The sequence below is a fragment of the Talpa europaea genome (assembly GCF_964194135.1).
Source record: "Talpa europaea genome assembly, chromosome: 11".
NCBI classification, from domain to species: domain Eukaryota; kingdom Metazoa; phylum Chordata; class Mammalia; order Eulipotyphla; family Talpidae; genus Talpa; species Talpa europaea.
Window position 1 is genome coordinate 10385983 of NC_140078.1, and position 23350 is coordinate 10409332.

At 51.1% G+C, this 23350-nt stretch overlaps 1 protein-coding gene across 1 annotated transcript in view; it reads left to right on the forward strand.

The window, feature by feature from the left end:
- Positions 1–8746: 8746 nt before the first annotated feature.
- Positions 8747–23350, forward strand: part of RIMS4 (regulating synaptic membrane exocytosis 4) — a gene marked incomplete at both ends in the record, with an annotated part of 50640 nt that continues 36036 nt past the window's right edge. Inside the window, one exon of the mRNA XM_084248315.1 lies at positions 8747–8843. Coding sequence (XP_084104441.1) covers positions 8747–8843 — 97 coding nt within the window. The remainder of the gene's footprint in view (positions 8844–23350) is intronic.

Below are 23350 nucleotides of genomic sequence, written 5' to 3' on the forward strand. Positions count from 1 at the left end.
GGCCTGTGACCCAGTCAAGGCTCCTTCAACCTCAACTCAGTTTCTCCTCCCAGTTTAAGCACAGATAAATACTCAGAAGCGCATATACTGGCAAGCTAACTCTATAACTGACAACCCTGAAATCTCAACAGCTTAACACAGTAAGAGTTATTTATTGTTTATGTCACAATTCAATTCAGGTCTGTATGTGTGTTTGTGTGTGAGCTCTGCTCTATGTCACTCACTCTAAATCACTCAGTCATCCAGTCACCTTCTATTTCATTGTCTCTACCCACCTCTAGATCTTGGAGACTTCAGCTGGGGGATGGGGAATGTTCCAGGCTTTTAAAGGACCAACCCAAAAGTGAGTGGTATGCACCCCTTCCTTCTATATTCTGTGGTCCAGATCTTGGTCATAAAATTATAGAAATTTTTAGAAATTCTGTGAATCTTTTGAATTCTGAGAAGTCTAGTTACTCTATAAAGTTGATAACTAAAACTGAGAAAGTAAAAAAAAGAGGAGGCAGTCTTGGGAGATCTGGGGGAAGAGGTGCTTTTTGATTTTTCCATGAAATCTTATATACTGGTGGAGGGCATGGTATTTCAGAAGGGTGATTTTAGTAAGTGTGAATATGTAACATGCATATACCCCTTCATCTTACTTTGCCATTTCTAGAAATAAATTCTGAGGAGTTAATATTGTCCAATGAGATATATATGTGGATGTTCTTTGCAGAATTGTTTATAATATTCTAAATTAGATACAGTGTCACTGTCAACAACAAAAGAATGATTCCATTTTAGGGACCTGGAAGCATCCCCAATGATGAACTATGAAGCATATTTCTCATTCTAAAATATGGCCATGTAATAATGAATATTTTACAAAAGGTGACCTTGTTTATTTAAAAGTGAAGGAATTTTTCTGCATGATGAGAGATATAGAAAGAAGTTCATAAAAATGTTAGTTTTCTAAGTCCACAAACATAGCCATTTGGTCCCCTGGTTAATAACAGGCCACAGTGGGAAAAGGATGGTCTTTTCAATCAACGGTGTTAGATCAACTGGATATTTAGGTGGAAAAAATAAATCTTGATCCTTTACCTGGCACCATACACTGAAACAATTTAATATACATTATAAAATGTAAATATGAAACCTGAGATTCAAGGAGCAATACCAGTTCACATTGAACAGAATAGCTAACACTTACAAAGACTAAACACAATTTTTTGTGAGGATATGAAGCAATTGGAATGCTCAGATATTGCTGATGAGAGTATAAACGGGTATAAATACTTTAGAAACTGTCTCAAAGTAACCATTAAAATAAGCATGCTCCTCCCCTGGTGGCGCAGCAGTTAAATGCTGGGGTGTGAGGCTGCCCGCAGCCTCTGCAGCACCAGTTCGATCCCTGGCCACCGGTGAGAGTCTCACACACACACACACACACACACACACACACACAATAAATAAATAAAATAAGCATGCAAAGCCTCCCTGGTGGTGCAAGGGGTTAAGTCTCAGCACTGTGAAGCTATCACCAGTCACTGCAGCATGAGTTCAATTCCTGGCCAGGGAGCTGACCCATGGGGTACAGCAGACCTCTCCTGTCTCGCCCGCTGCTCTCCTCAGCAGGTATTTCAGTAGATCTGCCTATTCTGCTCCCCACTCTGTCTCTGGTGAATCTTCTCACACCCCCATGCTCCCCGCATCTCTGGCCTACACCCCAGCTCTTGTATGCATAAATAAATAAAATAAATCTTTTAAAATATAAATAAGCATACAACTCTAGCACAACTCAGTCATTTGATTGCAGGCATATATTGAAGGGAAATGTGTTTACGTTCACCAAAAAAATACGAAAATGTTTATAATAGTTGTTCATATAATAGTTCATTTATGATAGTCATTAACTGGAAACAACCCACATATCCATTAAATTATAGAATGGATAAGTAAGTTGTGGTATATTCTCATTGTGGGCTGCTGCCCAACAAAGAGTGAATTAGAATTATGTGCCACCATATGGATGACTCACACACATAATTAGGAGAAAAAAATGAGAAACAACATGGGATAATATATGATCCCATTATCATGAATTTAAAGGACCCAGGAAAGGAATCTATAGTGACAGAAGTCAGACTAGGTCACCTCTAGGTGGGAGCATTGACTGAGAAGGTGGCATCTGTGTTGCTACAAATATTCTATATCCTGATCTGGGTGGTGTTTCCACGGGTATACTCATAAGTTAATAATTTCAGGGCGTTTGTTTGATTTTCATTAATGGTATGGACTGAATTGTATCTTCCTGAAATTCATATGTTGATGCCTTAATTTCCAATGTGATTGTGCTTGAAGATAGGGCTTTTAGGAGCTATTTAAGGTTAAATGAGTCCATGAGAGTGGGGTCCTAATTCAAAGAAATTGGTGGCCTTATAAGAAGAAAGAGCATTTTCTCTCTGTCTCTGTCTGTCTCTCTCTACATACCCTGGCACCAGGGAAAGACCACGGGCTCACCAGCAGGAAGGTGGCTGTCTCCAAGCCATGAAGAGAACTCACATGAGGAACCAGTTCAGCCAGCACCTTCAGCTTAAACTTGCCAGCCTCCAGAACTGTAAGAAATAAATTTCAGTTATATAAGTCAACATTTTGAACTCTGTTATAGCTGTCCAACTGACTAGTACATTCTGTATTGCTTGAATTTTCTTCAGTAAGTATGTCAAAATTTTATACTAATTAAAAAAAACTACTTTTAAGTTGGAAATGCGCCTCAACTTTAATCCTCTGTAAACTGCTTCCTCTGGGTTGGGCTGGGAACGCTCTCAACCAAGCTTTGTAGCAAAACAAGTGTGACTTCAGGGCTTACTCACTGTTCTTTGTTTTGGAGCAGACCTCAGTTTCCCAAGGAGTAGTCGTAAAAGCCCCACTGTCTCCAGCCTAAGTGAATGGGCACCAATAAACTAGAAATGGACAAGCAATAGGAAAATATCAGTGAAGGAAAAAGCTATTCCTTTGAAAAGATTAGCAACTGATCAAGTGCAAAAAGAGAGAAGCCCCAAATTATTACTATCAGGAATGAAAAGGGGGAAACAATTAAAGAACACATAGAAATTTAAAGAATGATAAAGGAATACTATTAACAATTTTATGCAACAGATTTAGCTACTTAGATGAAATCGACAAATTCCTTAAAAAACAAGTTATCAAAACAGATGCAAAAAGAAATAGAAAATCTAAATAGCCCTATGTTTATTATTGATAAATGCACTGCTGGGCACATGGATGGGAAAACAGTCTGGAAACTTGCTATTGGGGATGGGTGGGGAGTAAAGCACGCAGTGGAGACAATTACACATGGAGGTGGAGTCAGAGTTTATTCTGTAGCATAATTTGTCACCCCCCAAAATTATTTGGCACCAAAAAATATTCTTTACATATACCCTTTCAGCATCTTTTTTTTTTTCCACATCAAAGTTTCAAATTTATTAATCTTCTCATGAGACCGGACAGTGGAGCATGCTCTGCTCTGAGGGTGCTCCCCAGGGGCTCTGTTTTCAGTCTCTCATCTGTTGGTTATGAGGAACAACTCCATGTTCCTGGAGTCACAGCTAGTGTGTGATCCTGGTCCAGGTGACACATTTCCATTTTAGTCATTCGCTCATCAATGACAGCGAACCCCTTTTAAGGTGAACAAAATGTACTGAAATTATTTTATTCAAATAATGCCCCTTTGCATAAGCACCCATGAAATAACACTTTCAAAGAATTTTGGAACAATTGATTTTTCTGATTCCAGACAACTCAAGAGAAATGAAGGCTTGTACAATTCCATAAGGAGATGGCAGGTGCTAGTTTTGAAGACACCAGAAAGCTGGGGCATCTGGGGGTAGGAGTGAGCAGTCAGGGGGTAGCGGTCACAACAGGATCATCAAAATATGGTCGAGCCACCTGGGATCTAAGAGGAGAGCTGGAATCAGCCACACATTCTAGCAGGGGAAAGCTGTGCAAGATACGGTGGCAGGCCCATCATAATGTGGTAAAGACAAAAAGCCAATTATCATTCTGATTATAGCACAGTCCTTAGGCATTTTCTCTGGCTGCAGTGGCCCAGAGAAAGAACTTCAAATAGAACATAAAAGGACATATTAAGATACAGAGAACGGCACTAGTATTATTTTTAAACCAAAAGGAACATTAGACATCCATCCATACTCTCGTTTCATAAACGAGTAAAAGGGACCCAGAAAAGATAGGCAAGTTATCCATACAAGCCCAGAATCTTATCTGCAAAGGTAGATCAAGAATATTCTTCTCTGATTATTCAGTTGGGTTCTGTTGTTGCTCACTGAAACAAACAAACAAACAAAAAACAAAACAAGAAACCAAAATAGTACATCTTGGGGCTCCCTGGTGGTGAAACAGGTTAAGTGTCAGCACTATGAAGCTATCACCAGCCACTGCAGCACTAGTTCAATCCCCGCCAGGGAGCTACTCACATGGCGCAGCAGACCTCTCCTGTCTCGCCCGCTGCTCCCCTCAGCAGTGGATTTCAGTAGATCCGCCTGGTTTGCTCCCCACTCTGTCTCTGGTGAATCCTCTCACCCCCCACAACTCTGGCCTACACCCCAGCTCTTGTATGCATAAATAAATAAAATAAATCTTTAAAGAAAACAAATTAATATATGCTCATGGTAAAAAAAAAATCACATTATGGAGAAGGGCGTAAAGCTAAAGACATAGACACTCAGCTGGTAGTTTTCTATCTCATTCCCTAGACATCAATCACTTTCTATATATCACTCCTGAAATTTGTGTGGACACAGATGGGCTCCGACTGTTTCCTTCAGAATTTGCTTTTTTATCTTATTTTCTGCCTGGAATACCAGTGCATATGGATCTGTTTAGTTTTCGAATGACTATAGAATTCTCCTGTATGGACATTCTATTGTTTATATCACAGGCATTTAGCTTGTTTTCAATCTCTTGCTATTATAAGCAAGGCTGCAACAAGTATTTATATATATATTCTATATGTGCATATGTGCAAGTTTATCCGTAGGGCAGATTCATAGAATGTTGAGCTAACTGCTGAGTTAAATTGTGAATTGTTAAGTTAAATGATTTGCAGGTTTAAATATTTTGATAGATACTAACAAATTAATCTCCAAAGAGTTTCCATCAATTAATATATACTCCCACCAACAATGTGTGACTGTGTTTATTTCCCCCCTCCCTCTCCCTACAATTTATTGTCAAGCAATTTCTTCTTTGTTAGACTAATGGGTAGAAAATGATGGCTCACGTTTGTTTTAATTGACATTCTCTTAGATGTGAGAGATGCTGAACAATGTCTTGCTATTCATATGTCATGTGTTTTTCTCCCTCTGTGAACTGTCTGTCCATGTCCTTGCTCCATTTCCCATTAGCACCATGGACTCTTTACATATGGAGGGTTTTTTTTTTTAATGTATTAAGGGAGCCACCTCTTTTTAGCTTTTCAACAGCTTAAAATATTTTTCTATCTCAATAGGGTTCATTAGCTCTCATCCATCCCAACTTTCCCCAATTTCACATTTCCTGGTAATTTTTCTTTTTCTTTTTCTTTTTTAAAAGATTTATTTTACTTATTTATGCATACAAGAGCTGGGGTGTAGGCCAGAGGTGGGGGGTGGTGAGAGGACTCACCAGAGACAGAGTGGGGAGCAGAACAGGCAGACTGAGTGAAATGACAGGAGAGGTCTGCTGTGCCATGTGGGTCACCTCCCTGGTTGGGGGTGAGGGGTTAGGGGTGTGGGGGGCTAGCCAGGGAGCTGACCCATATGGTGCAGCAGACCTCTCCTGCCTAGCCCACTGCTCCCCTCAGCAGTGTATTTCAGTAAATCTGCCTGTTCTGCTCTCCAATCTGTCTCTGGTGAATCCTCTCACCTCCCATACCTCTGGCCTGCACCCCAGCACTTGTATGCATAAATAAATAAATATCTTTTTAACTTTTTTTTTTTTAATTTATAAAAGCACTGTGTAGTCAGAAGCACGGGAGGGTGAGAGAATTCACCAGAGCCAGAGCGGGGAGTAGAACAGGCAGACTGAGGAAGAACATTGCTGAGGGGAGCAGCGGGCGCTGCAGGAGAGGTCTGTGCACCATGTGGGACCCTCGCCTGTGGCCGGGGATCAAACTGGTGCTGCAGAGGCTGCTGGCAGCTTCGCAGCCCAGCGCTCAACCACTGCACCACCGGGGAGGCCCAGACAGGTGTTCTTTAAAAGCAGGGTATTGTCCGTTAGTAAAGCAGCAGGGAAGGCACATGCATAGGATGAGACGTGTCTGACACCCTGATGCTGACCTGGTAGGTGCAGAGGCCACGGTCAAAGACCAGAGTGCCGGCTCTAGCAGCTGTGAACAAGCGCACTCAAGGGCCTTGGGCCGACAGCACCACCAACCTGAATGAGGCTGGAAGCAGCTTCTTCTCCAGATAAGGCCCAGGCTGACCCTACGCAAAGGGCCCCTCTGCAACAGTGTGCTCTCCATGGAAAGGGGAGCTTCCAGGCTCACTGCCCCACCTAATGAAGGGAGGAGCTGGTTGTTGGGGAAGGGGCTTGGAGAGAAGACTTGGACAAGAGAGGAGTCTTGGAGGAGGCATGTGGAGCAGAAAGGTGTGAAGAAGTGCTTGCTTTTCAGCTTGGACTTGCACCAGGGACTAGGGGGACATGTGGGTGAGAGACCCATGGGTAGGCTGGCAATGGCCGCCTTTATCTTGACTTGTACTTGGCTTTGCTTCTTTCCTTCCAGACTGGCCTGGTCCCTTCTGCCCCTTACCCATGGCTTCCCACCAGAAGGTGCCTTAGACTTGTGGCAAGTTTTTGGGCCTCAATGACCCTGCTTTGGGTCAACCCCGTTTGGCTGGACCCTTACCCATGAGGGGATGGGTAACTTTAGGTGTTTCACTAAGCTGTTATGCTTTCTTCTCTTCTCTCTCCATGCACACTAATCCTATTAAAGTTCTTTTTTTTTTTTTAAAGGTTTATTTATTTATACAAGAACTGGGGTACAGGTCAGAGGCACGGGAGCGTGAGAAAGTTCACCAGAGAGAGCGGGGAGCAGAACCAGCATAAGGACCGAAGACACTGCTGAGGGGAGCAGCCGGCGAGGCAGCAGAGGTCTAGCACGCCATGTGGGTTTCTCCCTGGCCAGCCAGGGATCGAACTCATGCTACAGAGGCTGCAGACCGCTTCACAGCGCAGCGCTCAACCTACTGCGCCACCGGGGAAGCCCTATTAAAGTTATTTTTTATTAAAGGTCTTACACACTAGGCTTTGGCTTAATGCAGTGGATGGTGGAATTCATTTAGAGCATGCGGCTTGGGGGTACTGGGGTGCCCCTCTGTCTACCCACGAACACCTTGAGCCTGCTCAGGCTTCTCACCTGCAGAACTGCAAACTAGGAAATGGGTGTTGTTTCGCAGCGATAGTAGTGAATGCACGGGTCATCTTGCTTGGTCCTCACAACCATGTCAGATGGAGCGTTCCCATGGTTGTACAGATGAGGAGACAGGTCAGCCAGGCGAGGGGCTTTGCCCAAGGCCCGCAGAGAGATAGTGTCTCAGGGGCACTGAAGCTCTGGGCTCTTGGCATCTCACGCGGTTGTTTCATAAAGAGGGGCTGGGGAGCTGGGAGCTCATTCTGAGGGGACGTCTCGGGTCTGGTGTTGGGTGGACGCTGGGGACCGGAGTCCTGGCTTCCAGGGGCCACTGTGCTGACGGTGGGGGTCTGCGAGTGTGAGCCTCTGGGGGTGTGTGGGAGTGTCTGAGTGTGTGACTCAGGGTTGGTGTAGGGGTCTGAGGGCATCTGTCACCAGGAGTGACCGGTCGGTGCCGCCGCGCCTGGGGTGAGCACTTGTGTGTGAGTCTGAACTTGTCTTAGATCTGCGTGGGATCTGAGGGGCCTCTGCGCGGGTCTCCGAGTGGCCACGGGTGACCTCGTGTGTCACCGGCTGCTTCTGCAGGTCTTTGGCTGTGGTCGTTTCTGGGTGTATCCACCTGGGTGGGTCCCTGGGTGTGGCCCGAGGGGGTAGGTGGGCGCATCTACCTGTGTGAGTTTCTGGCGTCTGAGGGTGTGCGTGGAGCGGTTCCACAAGTGTCTCCAGGTGTGCGCCTGGGTGAGCCCGGGGGGGGGGGTGTGTGTGTGTAAACGCATCCGAGGGTCTCGGGGTGGGAGGCTGAGCGCGGAGGGGCGGCGCCTCTCGCTCCGGGGGTGACTGTGTCCCCGGGGGAGGCCTGTCCGTCGGCGGCCGGCGAGCCCGAGGGCCGGGCGCGGGGCTGGACACGGCGGGCGGGGCCCGGGGCGCGCTCTCCCTCGGGGCGCGCTCCCCGGCGGGGCTGGGGGCGGCGAGGCGGGGCGCCGCCCGCGCCCTCCCGGCCCCCACGCCCCTGCGCGCGTCGCCCCCTCCCCGGGCCGCGCCGATTGGCTGCGGCGGCGGCTCCGAGCCCGCCCTGCGCGGCCGGCGGGGGGCGCCGCGGGCCAGAGCGCGCTGCGCCGCCACAGCCGCCGCCGACGCCGCCGCCGCCGGGAGCCCCGCGCGCCGCCCGCTCCCGGCCCGCCGCCCGCCGCCGGCCCCGCCGCCCGCCCGCCCCGCCGCGGAGCCCCGGCCCGGCCCCGGGCCGCCGCCACCACGCCGCGCGCCGTACTCCGCGTCAAGAATGGGGCGGCCAAGCTGCCCAAGCCGCCCGCCGCCGCCGCCGCGGCCGAGGCGCCCGGCGCGGGCGCGGGCATGGAGCGCTCGCAGAGCCGCCTCAGCCTGTCCGCCTCCTTCGAGGCGCTCGCCATCTACTTCCCGTGCATGAACTCCTTCGACGACGAGGACGCGGGTAAGCGCGCGGCCCGCCCCCCGGCCCCGCGCGGCGGCTCGGGCGCCCGAGGGGAGGCCCCCGCGCCCGACCCGGTGCGCCCCAGAGGCGGCCACTCGCCTCCCCGCCCCCAACCCGCTCGGGGATGCGCCCCAGGGTCGCCATCCCCCTCCGCGGGCCCCCTAGGTCCCAGAGATGCCCTGTCTCCTCGCCTCCTGCCGCCCCCTGGGGACCCCTGGATCCTCTGCATTCACCCCTTTCCCGCAGGTGGGCCCTTGGGGCGCCAGGACCCGGCTCTCGCTACTCACCTGCGCCTCCTAGGTGCCCCCTGGCTTGTCCCTGGATCCGATCTCCCCCCTCCCCCCAGTCTCCCCTGTATGCCCTCTCGGCCAAGGCGAAGCTCTGGCCTCCGCACCCCTGGAGCTCCGGCGCGCCCCCCGCCATTGGAGGTGGCGCGCAGACCTTACCTCTCCATCTTTGTCTTGGCTGCATCCAGACCCCCCGCCCTGCGCCCAAGGCCGTGGACGCCCCCATTTGTGTCCCCTCCCCTCCCCCGAGGAGACGTGGGGGCTCGGACTCTCGGTGCTTCTCCGGCTGGGTGGACCCAGCGTGACGGCCTTTCCTTCGCGCTTGCTGGGGCGGGAGGGAGGCGTGGGGCGGCGGCTCCTCTACACCCGCGCGCCCTCCCGGTGTGCCCCTGCCCGCGGGTGCTCTTGTCCCTGGAGTCACCCTTCTGGGTGGGCCTGACCCTGGCGGCCGTCCCCGCTACCTGCCGGCAGCGCAGCCAGGGCCTGGGGGTGGGGAGATGTAGGAAACCTGCTCTCTGGGGCCCTGGGACAAGGCAGAGGGAACATGAGGGCCCCCATCTAGATCTGGGGTGAGGAGGACCATCCATCAACAGGTGGGGTAGCTGGCGGGCTTGGGTGAGAGTTCCCCAGGATGTGCCCTTGTGGAGTCATAGTCGGGGTTCAGTCCTCTCTACTTCTCATCAGCTGTGACCTTGGGCAAGTTATAAGTTGGGTATCCTGACCCCGATTTCCTCTTCTGTAAAATGGGATGCAATGCCTTAGACACGAGGGTCTATATGGTGTGAGGATTGAGTTAACTGCGTTTTATAAGCTGAAAATCTGGGAGTATTTGGATTCAATGAGGGGACAGAGAAGGGGGCGAATGTCGTGGCATGTCGGGGCACAAAATGGTTTCATGGACACTTTTGACATCCTGATGAAGAAGACATGGACTGTATCTTATGCACCCCCCCACAACATTTTGTCTTCAAGTTTTAGGCAGTTCATGGACCCTGGTTTTAAACTCTCCGCCTGCAGGGACCCCTGTCTGGTCAACCAGTGAGCTGGTAAACCATGACAGAGCAGCCGGTGGTGGGTGCTCAGAATTCCTGCTGGAGCAGGAGGCTGGTGGGGAAAAGGAAGGAAGTCTGTCCAGAAGAACTGGTTGATGTATACGTGGGGGGATGCGAGGCAGACCTGTGGCTGACTTGGACCCGGGAGGGGGCATGGAGGGTGAGGATGGTTGCTGTAGAGCCAGCCATTTTACAGAAAAAATAATGGAGACCCAGAGGCTTCATTGCCCCCTTGGTGGAGCTAAGGGAGCTCGTACTGTTACTCTGGTCAAGGCACAGAGAGGTGGAGTGGGGGCAGCTGTCTCACAAAGTGGCCTATGCTGGGGGCCCCACCAGCTTAGGTGAGCCGACTGCCCCACCTCCCTTCACTGGTGGTCAGGGTCTCTCCTGAAGTTCAACAGGCCCCTGGGGGCTCAAGGGCCAGGTTGGCAGGGGCATGGTTTGTGGCCCACCAGTGGCAGTGAGGTGTTTCTCCAAAGTCAGACTCCGTCATGGGGACACTGCCTTGGTTATTGATGCAGGTGTTGCAGGCTGCTCGCTCTGGTTTCCTTAAGCCAGAGTAGATAACTTCATGCAATATTAGGGATTTTTCTAAATAAAGGTCCACCGGAGGATTTTTTTCCCCAGTGGGATTCTTCATATTCTTGTTTTCCATTTGGCTGAGACCTAGAAATTATCTTGTCCAACCCCTTGTTGCCCCCAAAGTGTGTGTGTGTCTTAGTGTGAATGTAAGTGTGTGAGAGGCTGAGCTCAGTGTGTGTGTGTGTGTGTGTGTGTAACCCAAGGTCACCCAGTGAGGCAGGCACAGTCTAGACTAAAGCCAGGTTTCCTGTTCTCTTTCCAGCAAAGCCGTAGCCCTGTCTTTGAAAGAGGATTCTTTTCAAAAGCCAAAGCTCGCTGTATAGAAAATGGTTCCCAAGTGAGGGGCCCCAGGGAGCCGTTGGCAGCCCTGAGTTTGGTTTGGGTATCTTGCCCTCCCTGTCGGCTCCTCTTGAGGGGTGCATTGAGTTTGGGTGGGGGAGGGAGAAAGTCAAGTTCATTTCCGGAAGACTGATGAGTGTCTGATGAAAATCGGAAGCAGGGAACGTTGTCTTGGTGCTTAATTTCTCTTGTTCTTCTCAAAGTCACTAATTTTCTCCTAAAAAAAACCTTTTGGATTTATTCTTTTAGAACAGCACCGCATTGAACTAATTCCTAAAAGCAGTGTGAATAATCTTTCAGATACTGGACAGAGAGTGGTGGGTAGGAGGGCTGGCTGAACTGGCTCCATGTCCCTTTTCTCCTGCTCCTTATGCCTGCTGTTCCCTGGTAGCTCCTGGGTATAACCCTCTTGGGTCTCTGGCTCGCCTGCTTTGTTGCTGTCTTGACTCCTGTTGAGTGCATCTTCTTCATTACCCTGACCCAGCCAGAAGCATCTTCAGGGCTTCCATGCTACCCTTCAGCTGGTTTCCTGAGAAACGGTGTGAGGAGGAGACTATTTCATTAGCCTTAACTGGGCCAGGGCTCTTTCCTGCCTTGGGCTTGGGAGCCTTGGACATTTTGTGGGCAGAAAAGCTCCCCTTCCCTCCATCCCTATCCAAACATTGGGGGGGGCTCAGCCTGCTGGCCAGCACAGATTCCTAGAATCTTTCTCAAGGAGTATCTTCCTTCCTGCACACTGAACTCATTTCTTGTATTGCTTGTGACAGCTTCACAAAGATGCTGGCACTTGGGGGCATTTTTGTGTCCCTGTCTTCCTGGCCTAGCCTTGCTGGGTTTGCAGTTGGGGCGGGGGGGTGGGGGGTGGGATGAGGTGGGATGAGGTAGGGACAAGTTAGATCCTCCCTCATCTCAGGTTTTCTCATGGATCTGCATAAGAAAGCAACGGCGTGGACCCCATAGGATCAACATTTGAAAAATGATTACCTTTTGCCAGACATCCTCCTAAGCAGTTTAAGTATATCATCTGTATCCTTTCCTCACAACAGTTCTGTGAAATTAACACCCCATTTTCAGATGAGAAAACTGAGGCACCAAGAGAGTACAATGTTCAAGGTCACTCAGCTGAGAGGTGAGGGAGTTAGGATTTGAAGTTCAGCAATCTGACGCAAGCACCTCTGCTTTTAATTGTATCGTATGTGCTTTGTAAAGGGTTTAGTAGAGTACCTGGCCCCAGGTAGACTCTCAGTACCTGTTAATTTATTACCAAGCAGGATGTGTTTTTGAGCATAACTGTAACAGAGATCTTTGGGCTCGGGGAGAGGAAAGCTTGATACTCAAAACGTTGGCTTTTATAATTTTTATAAGCTAATTTTAGTGCATTGTTCTAGCTATTAAGGCAGAGTTGGCCCCTCCTTGTTGCAAGTGGTTTAAGGGTGGGATTTGGGGGGCTTGCATGCTGAATGAGAGGGTGGGGAGCCTTTCAGTTCTCCGTCTCCCTGCTTTTCCTTAATAGCTCATTTGCATTACTTTACAGTCCTAGCCCTGCCACTCTGCATTGGGGCACAGCTGGGAGTAGGGGTGTCTCCAGCTTCTAGCAAATGCCAAAGGGGGTTGTTACATCAGAGTCTGGAACTGAGAATGGTGTTCCTGAGTCTGACCAAGTGGTTTCGGCGTCCAGTTCTCCCCCGCCCAGGAGAGGGGCGGAGAAGCTGGAGCAGCCAGCTCCGATTTGCCCAAAGGATGCTTCGATCCAGTGCAGGGAGGAAGTTGCCATGGCAACACCGGCTGGCTACCCGGCCCTCTTCTAGCAGTTCGGGCCACATCTCTGGGTTGCAAAGTCCTTCTCCGCACCTTCTCTTCCGCTCCAGCCAAATCTGGGGGTGGGATGGCACGGTGGCTGGGCTCCACAAACCAGTACAAAGCCCACTTCCCTTGTTTTTGGATAGAAGGGAATGGGAGGGGGTTGTCTGAGTTTCCTCTCCTAGGTTGCAGGGTGGAGATACCCATATCCTGCCAGCAGATCCCGGCAGGGGGAATCAGAACTCCAATTCCGTCACCACCCCCAGGCACCTGGAATGACCGCACTGGAATTCTTCCCTCGTAACCCCATTTTACTCCATTTGGCTGAGTTTTCTTTCCCAGACAGACGCTAACTCTTGTCCTTGAGATATGACCTGAGCCTTTTCTGGGAAACAAAATGTCCTACTGTCCCACCCGTTCCCCCTGTGATGGTGGGAACAGGGTGCTTCAGCCCTGGGGGTGCGGGTGGGCGGTCTGGGACTGGGTGGAAAAGGAGGATGATGAGAGGGGAGGCCTTAAAATATCCTTTGGGATTGGGGCCTCTTGAGGACGTGAGGTTGAGGTTTTGACTGTCATCCCCAGTGCAGGCCACTTCCTGTCATTCTCCCCCCTCCCCAGTTTACCACCAAGTGGGTGAGCTTGTGGACCCAAACTACTTCATGTTAATCAAATTACCCTGTGAGAAGTCTTTCAGAAAAATTAGGTGTATGAGGATCCGCCCCTCCCCGCTACACAGAGGACTGGCCTCCGGATCTGCTCTGATATTCTTAGAGCTTTTCCCTTCAGTTCCCTTCCCTGCATGCACCCCTCTTTCCTGTCCCCAAGCTGCCAGACTCATACCTCTGATTTCCTTGGTGTTCATAGCTGCCAGAGGCCCACCTGGTGCTGTTCGGGGTGAAGAGGAAGCAGGGGTCCATCTACCTTGTTTCCCCTTGAGGATGATGCTCTGCCGCCCCGCCCCAAGTTCCTCACTCCCACCCCAGGCCCAGAGGCAATGGTAGTTCTTGCTGAAGGCTGTGTGAGGGTGGGCGGTGTGGCGCAGGGGGTGGGGGAGAGCGAGAGCCCAGGAGAAGCTCCCTCAGCAGCTGACCTTCTCTCCTGTCTTCAGGTCTGTTTTTGACTTTGCTCCTCTGGCATCTTTTCATGATGGCCTTAATAACCCTTGCTCCGGCATTTCTTTTAGGAATGGTTGGAGAGATGCCACTTTTGGAGAATGTGCTCTGATAGGTGCAAACGTCTCCCCCACCCTCATCTTTCCAGGGCTACATTTCAATTCCACTGTTTTGCTGTCAGAGCTCCAAGTCTGGCTCCCGCCCCCTAGAATGACCACACTGGAATTCCCTCAGGGACCCACCCAGTGTACCCCCCGGGGCTTGGATTTGACTCCACTTTGGCTCAGGGACCTCAGGCAAGTCCTATATCCTTCCTGGGCCTCAGTTTCCTTATCTAGAAAAAGGGGTTAATTATCCTTGCCTGAGTATCTCTCGGGATTATAAAAATCAATGACGGAGAGGCTTGCTGAGTTGTGCTCAGTGCTTTCCATGATGTCCTGAGTCCCACAGCAACCAGAAGGGCTACTGCTACTGCAGATGAGGAAAAGCCAGGCAGCTTGGAGCAGTTTAATGGTTTCATGATGTTCTTGGATTGCATGGTGGTCATTCAAGCCCAGGTATTCTTGACTTTTGAGGCCACCTTCTGCTCTGGGCAGAAAAATATATCCCAGTGGGAAAGTCTGCCCAAGCCCCAGGGGCTGCACTTGTGCTATCAAAACTGGGGCGCGAGGACCAGTTCAGATTCTGATGTACCCCTCCAGGTTTCGCCACCCTGCTTCGGTCTGGCCTGGCCAGCTCAAGTGCCTTCCCGGCCATCAGTTCCTGGATGATCCCTATCACGGGGCTGCCTGACCTCCTTGAAGAATCCAGTTGTCTGCCCTGGCCCTGGGGGCCGAGCCATCACCTGCCTCTCCAGACTGATGTAGGCCAGCGCTGGATTATATTTAACGCTGCGCTATTTCCACTTGACAGCTCCAGAGTGCCAACCCCCCTCCCCTTTTCTCCTTCCTCCCCCCTCCCCTTCTGATTCACTCAGAAACTGACGAAGCTGATGTCAGCGCCTTATTCTTAGCCCCCGTAATTGTAACTGCATTTAGCAGTGCGCACTTCATTAACAGTTTCTGCAACGGGGGAGTGAGATGACTGCGTGGCTGGGCAGGGACGCTGGTGGAGGTGGGGAGGGGCAGCTGCTGCAGGCGCCCTGACCAGCTGTCTCTTCTGGACAGAGCAACTGGATGAGATCCTGGCCTGGCTTTTCAAAACTGAATGTCTTGGAAGGACCCTTGGGGAACAGATAGTCCATTCTCTTCATGAGGCTAGGAGGGAAACTGAGGCCAAGAGAGGCAAAGTGGCTTGCAAAGAGTCACAGATCAAGGATCAGGACTCTGGTCTCTAACTCTAGGTTTCTTCTTTGACATTCTTCAGTTGACATTTAATTAGCTGCTTAGTGCCAAGCAGTGATCCAGGTGCTGGGGATATATTGGAGAACTAGGTAGACACATGTCTGTTCTCATGGAGTTATGTTCTGGGGTGGGAGAGATAGACAGGAAACATGCAAGCAATTAATAATTTCAGATTGTGTTAGTAGGATAAAGGTAGGACTGGTTGATGAGAAAGGAGATAACCTTAAGTAAGGTAGTCAGGGAAGGCTCCCTGAGTTGGTGACATTCTAGCTGAGATCTAAGCGATAAAGATCTAGCAGTGGAATGATGAGGGGGTAGAGTGATGTTGGTAGGGGGAGCAGCTGGTGAATTGGGGTTCCTGGCCTGACTTTAGGCGTTTAGGGGACTAGTGTGGTTAGAGAGAGCGGGTGAGGAGAGGCTAGGTCAAAGAAGCAGACAAGGGGCAGATCATCCTGGGCATGTACACTGTGATAAGGAGTACCAGGTGGGGAAATTGAGGTCCAGAGTGGGAAGAGAAAATGCCTCCAGCTGGGTAGAGTCAGACAGAAGCTAAGAACTTATGTCTCCCAAGTACCTTGTCTTCATTCCTGACTGTGCCTTGAAACGCATTACATGGCTTCCTTTCACCCTGTAGCTGGAAGGTTCTGTGGAGTCAGATTCTTCTGCCCACCCTTCGTGCCCAGCTTCCTCCTTGAATCTCCTCTGACCCAGCTTTTTGGCATCCCAGGCTGGTACAGGGACAGCTGTCGTTATGAGGCAGGAAGAACATGGCTTCGGAATCGGACACACCTGAATTTCCACCCTGCCTGTGCCACTTCTAAGTTGTGTGACCTTGGGCCATTGGCTTCAACTCTGGGGCTCAGTTTCCTCATTGGCAAAATGAGGCATAATCATAGTAAGTTCTTTCAAGGGTTATTGTGGGGAATGCATGACATCGTGTACAAGATGCACCCCACCCAAAACCAGGCATGTGGGCTTAGGTTTCCTCAGTTGTGAGGACTAATGAGATAGTGTATTTATGCAGGGCACATAGTAGGCCCTCAGTTAGTGGCAGCCACTGCAATTGGCATGTTGCTGCTGTGGGTTTTAGTGAGTAACTCATCTAGGGGCCTGTTAAAACCCAGATTGCTGGCCACCCCCTCTCCCTGAGAGTGTCTCATTCACCCTGGAGCAGGGCTGGAGCTCTCATTTCTAATGAGTTCCCAGGTGATGAACACTGATGCTGCTGACCCACGGGCTCTGCCTTGAGAACCACTGGCTTCGAGAAAAAAGCTGGAGAGCAATGAAGGCCGCTTCTGAATTTGGGCTGGCTCCTGGCTGCCTGTGTCTTAGAGCCTTCAACATTGGGTGCTACATACAGTATCTGGGTACAGTCTTCAGGGGCCCCTGTTTCCATTACCAGAAGTTGGTCTCTGTCTGATGAGCCTTAGCTGCTGCCTTGCTTGGCACCGGTTGTATGCACAGGACCCCGTCAGTCCTTCTGGAAGCTCTCTATGTGGATAAGTGAGTCAGGTCATCCAGTCCTTTTGTGCGCTATTGGGCTCAGACAGCTCTGGGGATATGAGGGGTTTGGGTCTAGCACCTTTTCCAGAGAGAAAGGAACACCACCCATTTATTGCACTGGGAGAGGCAGGGCCTTGTGCTAGAGCCGGGGGGGTTCATTTGAGGACAAGTCTCTGCTGGGAATAAGGACATCAAAGGAATCATTGTTTTAAAGGGGCAAAATGCCATGAAAGGCTCCCAAATGAGGTGACCCGGCCAGTTTATTTAGAATCTCCCAAGAGAGGGGTCGCTGGTCGTTCTCTAGGGAAGATTGAGCTCTAGCTCAAATTGGAGACAGAACTGATGATGTTCTGTCTCACCCAGCCCATGATTTAGAGTCTAAAGGTGACGCTGGTTCCAAATAGTCTCTAGGTGGGATTTGTCCTCAATTGAAATATTCTCCAGAAGGGGTCTGGCGTAGCTTGGAAGCCAGAAACCTGGACTTGAGTCTCTGCCAACTATGGGCTGTGTCTCTTGACTCTGATAGGTGACTGTCCTGGGCCTCAACCTGGACCTTTGCAGAATGGAGCAAATTAACTTCTACCTGTGAGGCTCAGAGACAGCGAGATGGTGTGTAACACACAGCAGGCACAGAAGCGAAGCTGCTGCTTCCCTGCAGATTTGCCGCTGGCAGAGGGCGGAGGAGGTTGGGAGTGCATTGCCTGCTGCTGGGACTTCCGGCTCTGGTTTGGGCAGCTGGTTTTCCTATGTGCCCAGGGGAGCCTGGGAGGCTCGCTGCATTATAAGAGGGATGCCAGCGGCTGCTGAATCTCAGCATCTCCAGCAGCGACTTCCTTGGTCTTTCTAGACCTCAGAATCCCCATCTGCAGAACGAGGGCCGAGTGGGCTTGTTTGAGAAACAACCAGGGTGTCCCAGAAAAGAGAGGACATTTATCCAGACCCCATCTGCTCCTTTGGGTGTCTCCTGTACTCTGCTGTATCCCCTCATGTTTCCCCCCAAGAGTTCCCTCCTGCCTGAGTTTCTCTCTAACTGATCCTTGGCTGATTTGTCCTTGAATAATATTTAGGAGTATTATTTGGCTTAGGTATTAGATGGGGGTGGTACAACTTTTTCAAAGCACAAAAAATATCTAATGCCTGGTGTCCCAGCCACTCCCCTGTCTCCTAACACTCCTGGCCCCTCTCAGGGCAGGTGGCACTGGTCCCAGCTCCCAGAAACCTGATGCTGCTGTGACTGGTGATAACATGTTAAAGTAGCCGAAAGTCACCAGGGACACCTGGGGAGACACCCTCCCACCTCACTGCCAGCCCCTCTCCCACAAAAACCACCATCACGGTCTTCTAGGCAACAGTTTTTTCTTTATTTCCCAGTTATCAGATTCTTTTTAAGCACTGAAAGTGGTGCCCAGCCCGTGCCTCGCATGCGAGGTTGTGAGAGCAGCAAGAGCACAGGGGTGGTGACTACAGGACTCTGGCTGGGGTTTGCTCCCTGGCTTTGTTGCTTTATTAGCTGTGTGACCTTGAGCAAGTTACTTAACCACTCTGAGCCTCAGTTTCCTCAACTGTAAAATGGGCTGTTAATAGTCCCTCCCTGCCTTGTAGGTGCCCTGAGGATGAAATGCGTGAATTTTGGTAAAGTGCTTTGTAGAGAGCCCCCACACGGTGTAGGTGAGTGTATCTGTCACTGTTTTAGAGTCTTTCAGCTGAAAGTCTCTTGCTGGTCACTTATTTTTGTTGAGGTCCAGAGAGGGATTGCCATTTGTCCAAAGCTTCTCAGCAAGTCTGTGGCAAGGCCAGGAGAGGAACTGAGTTTTCTGGCTGCCGTCCCTGGGCCTTTTCCTCTTCCACGAAGTGACCCAAGTCAGCACCTGTGCCCTATCAGCGCCTGAGACTTCCAGTGTCACCCTGTGTTTCCAGCATGCTCCGTCCCTGGGGATTGCCGCCTGGAGTCGCCCTGGGAGTAGGTGGGTGGATGTGTCACTAATTGGGGCCTGTAATGGAAATTAATTAGTTCCTCAGCAAATGTCTTGCAAAACATCTCTCATCTGCTCATCAGCCTTGGCTCAACTCCGGGACTAAAGCAGAGATTTGGGGGCCCAGCCAGGCAGGCCCAGGCCTCACTGCCTCCATCTGGCTCTAGGGAGCTGCCACTTCTGCCCAGCTTCTGTGGGATGTGCTGTCCCCAGAGAGGGACCCCAAACCAGGAAGGTTGACCTTGAGGGGAATCAGGTGGGTGCATCTCTCCAGGGGGAAATGAACGTGTGGAGGAGCATCTGAGACTCCCAAGCCTGCAAGTTGAAAAGCGTATAGGAAATGGGAAACTCTCCCCTCCTCTTCCCATCTTAACGCAGAGTCCAGGTAAGGCCTGTGAGCAAGTGACACAGTAGCAGATTGAGAGGGAAAAGCAGCAGCCAAAGGTGGGCATTCCGCTGCGGCCCGCCCAGCACTCTCTGGAGAGGGCAGTGTTGCTGGGGCCTCGGGGGCTGCTGGAGCTGGGAAATAGCAACCGGCGATGTGCAAATGATGGGTGAGGCTGTGTTCTAATAAAGCTTAATTGAAAAAGAGGCCACAAGCTGGATGTTGTAGCTCAAGGTCTGTAGCTTGCCGGTGCCCCAAGTAGAACAGTGCCCTGAGTTATCTCACGCTGGGGCGTCATTGGTCGAGGGCCACAGGGCTGGGACCTGGAGTCTCATCTGCTGCCACTGGAGGTAGCCCTCCGGTTAGTGGTCACTGAAGTGGTGACGATGAGGGATGTGGGGCAGGGGGCAGCATGGCTCAGGTCTGCCCAGGGATGTGGCTGTTTGGAGAGTGTCCTGAAGACAGGGTAGCCGGTGAAAGGGGCAGATGACTGAACTTCATATTCTAGCCTTTCCAACCATTTGTTACTTCCAGGCAGAAATTGGCTCTTCGAGTCTCCTTCATGTTTTCGGCCTCTGTGCCTCTGCTGGGCGATCCTCTCCCCTGGGATGCCCTCCCCTCCTCCCCTCCCCCTCGGGCCAGTGCCACCTCCAGGAAGCATGCCACCTCCTCCAGGAAGCACGCCACCTCTCTTCAGATCTGGGACAGCTGATCATACCTCCAGGCGGCCCCATGGTGCTTTGCTCTCCTCTCTAACACAGTCTGGCCTCTGTCCCTTTTCTGTGGCCACACTGTGCGCCCCTCCTGGTCGGGAATTATGTGATTCCTATGCATGCCGCCCTTTGGGAAGGTGAAACTGAATCTGAAACTCCTCCCTCCCTCCGTCCCATTCCTGTCCTTTCTTCCTCCAGTAACTACTGGAGTAACTCAGTAACTCACCATCAGACCCGTTCTTGGTGCTGGGGGCCCAGGAAAACTCAGCCTTTGCCCTCATGGAGCTTACAGTCTGGTCATGGTGGTGGGGTCGGCCATTCCTTCACCCAAGGCACAGCTAATACTCTGACCACTGCTGTGAAGTGTGGGGTGCCAGGAAAGGCTGTAGTGGGGAGAACTCACCTGTCTGGATGGGGCAGGGGCAATTAAATTGAGACCAGAGGGTTGAGTGGAGTTGGTCATGGGAAGGCGGGGAGGGGAGTGAGACGGACACCTTAATGCTGAGAGCATGGACTTGGGAGTTAATTATGAGAGTGGGGGGGGGGTTGAGTTCTCTGTGTGGCTGTGTCCCCACCCCGCCTCTTTCTTAATCCCCACTCACAGACACACACACACACACACACACACACACTCACTCACTCACCCGTGCACATGGATAGAATATGACCCACAATTGCATTTACAAGCCAGGATGATGGGTAGTTTTGCTTTCTAGTGTGTGGGGTCTTTTGTATTTTCCAATTTTTTTTTTTAAGATTTATTTATTTATACAAGCACTGTCAGAGGTGCGGGAGGGTGAGAGAATTCACCAGAGCCAGAGCAGGGAGCAGAGCAGGCAGAAGGACCGAAGTACACTGCTGAGGGGAGCAGCGGGCGGCAGGAGAGGTCTGCGCGCCATGTGGGACCCTCCTCCGGTGGCCGGGGAGCAGCCGGGGATCGAACCAGCGCTGCAGAGGCTGCAGGCAGCTTCGCAAGCCAGCGCTCAACTGCTGCGCCACCGGGGAGGCCCCTATTTTCCAAATTTTCTACAATAACTGCGTCAAGGTAAAAATTGAGGACTTCAGAGTCTGGAGACCACATTTGCCTGCTTGATTTAATCGCTCAGCACTTTTCTGCTTCTCACTTTGTAAAGTGCAATGATGATAATTGACAAGTGGCGCCCGCACATTCTGATGCTTCACTTCCATTCACCCACTGAAGCCCCCCAAGTACCCTGGGAGGTGGATAGTCTCCCTATTCCTGTTTGGCAATTGAGGAAACTGATGCAGGGAGGCTTAGCACAATGTCCAAGGTGGCACAGCTAGCCAGGATACGTGGTAGGATTTATGTCCAGCTTTCTGACCTTAGAGTCTGAGCTTCACCACTTGGCCCTACAGTCTGCCTGACAGAGTGAGGATGGGAATTCCCAAGAGGGCACCAGTCAGCCCTTAGCGTAGTGTGTGGCACACAGTCAGTGCTCTGTCAACATTGCTCTTTCATCACTAGCAGCGATGTAAAGGCCCTGTGGTGGGGAAGCGACATGGTGTTTTAAAAGTCCAAGGAGGGCCTTCCTGTGACACAGGAGTTAAAGTCTCAGCGCTATCAAGCTGTCACCAGCCACTGCAGCATGAGTTCAGTCCCCCGCCAGCCAGGAGCTGACCCACATGGTGCAGCAGACCTCTCCTGTCTCGCCCGCTGCTCCCTTCAGCAGTGGATTTCAGTAGATCTGCCTGCTCTGATCCCCACTCTGTCTCTGGTGAATCTTCTCACCCCCCACACCTCTGGCCTATACCCCAGTTCTTGTATGCATAAAGAAATGAAAATAAATCTTTCAAAAAAGGGAGAAGAAAGTTCAGGGAAAGAAGAAGTGGGTCACATTGGGTCTTTAAAGTCAAGAATCTTGGACTTGAGCTTATGCTCAAGTTGGGTTTGTAGTAGGACAGTGACAGATGCAGACGTGGCAGTTGCAAAGACCCTCTGGCTACAGCTGCAGAGAGTGGGGCCCAGTAACCCAGGGGTGGCTCCCTGGGTTCACCATAAGAGAGTTCTTATGGTGACTCTCTCCAAATGTGGGGGGCTGTTCCAACACTGACTCCTCGGACCACTGCGCTGATGCTTTTCTGGTGTTGGGGCTGCTGCGTGGGCCAGGGCACACGGAAGTCAGGAGTCTGTCACCAGGCTGGTCTGGTGATGCTGGGAGGCTGGGAAGTGGCGGTTCGAAGGCAGGAATAAATTACTCTCCTGGAGACGAGGCCGAGCCAATTCCTGCCGTGTTACATTATTAAATTTGTAATCTTCATTCTAATACTCTCCAGCAGTGAATAAGAACCAAATTTAAAATGCCGGCTTTACATTTCTGGAATGAAGCTCTTTGTTAAGAACTCTTGAAACCCATAATTTCTCTCCAGAGGTGAATGTCTACATCTTAAAAAAAATTAAATAAAATAATAAAGGGAAACCACTCTTAGTTAAAGGTGGGGTGGGAGGGCTGCCTTTGACCTCACCCTTGACCAGGACCTGCAGTGGCGTCTGCATGTGTCTCCAGCGCCAGAAAGGGCTCCGAGTAGGGCAGACACTCCGGGCTGCCCGGAAAATCAAAACCCCAAAATCTGGGTGTCACCGGGGAAGAAAGGTGAGCAGTGCCTTATGTTCTCTTCAGCCCCATGGCTGGCAAACCTGTTGATTTGTTCAAGGGTTTGGTAAATGTTGGGCCACAGCCCCCCAGAGACTGGGCCGTGGCAGGGCAGCTTTCGCATACGTGTGGTGCGTGGTGGGCCCAACTGGTGCTTCACCTGGGAAGAAGGGACCTGAGCTGGGGTCACAGCATTACTGGTGCTCCTCATGGGGTGAGGAATCTGTGAAGGGGACCCCTCTTTGCCCGCCAGGCTCTGAGTAGGTGGGTCTTGAATCCCCTGGCCCAGCGCCCCGAGTCAGCTTAGGGTCTCTGCAGACCCTTGCCCCAGGACCTCCCTAGCTGGGCTCTGTCCATCCTGGTGCCCTGATAGGTGGCTCCGAAGTGGCTGTTGGTGGGGGTGTGAGCTCAACACAGAGTGTACCCCTTGATGTGCAGAGGGGGGCACGCAGGGAGGGGTGGCTGTCCCTGAGACCGATCTGTATTTGGCTTTGGAACTGTGAGGATTCTAAATTTGAACTTGTCCTGGCCCTCAAGGTCATTATGAAGGCGTATTTGTCAGAGTGGAAGGAGAGAACATATTTTATTTAATAGCCTAATTTATAACTTTTACATATTTAGACTAAGTATTAGGGCCCCTATGATCCTCTCGCCCCAGGCCCCACAAGATGGGGGAGGGGGGCTTTGCATATCCTTTGAACTGAGAGTGAGAGCACATCCTGGGCCCTGGTGGGCACCCCACCCTCTCTGTGCCATGCAGAGAAACGCTCCTCTCCCCCTCTCTCTCCCTGTGGTTGAACTAGAAA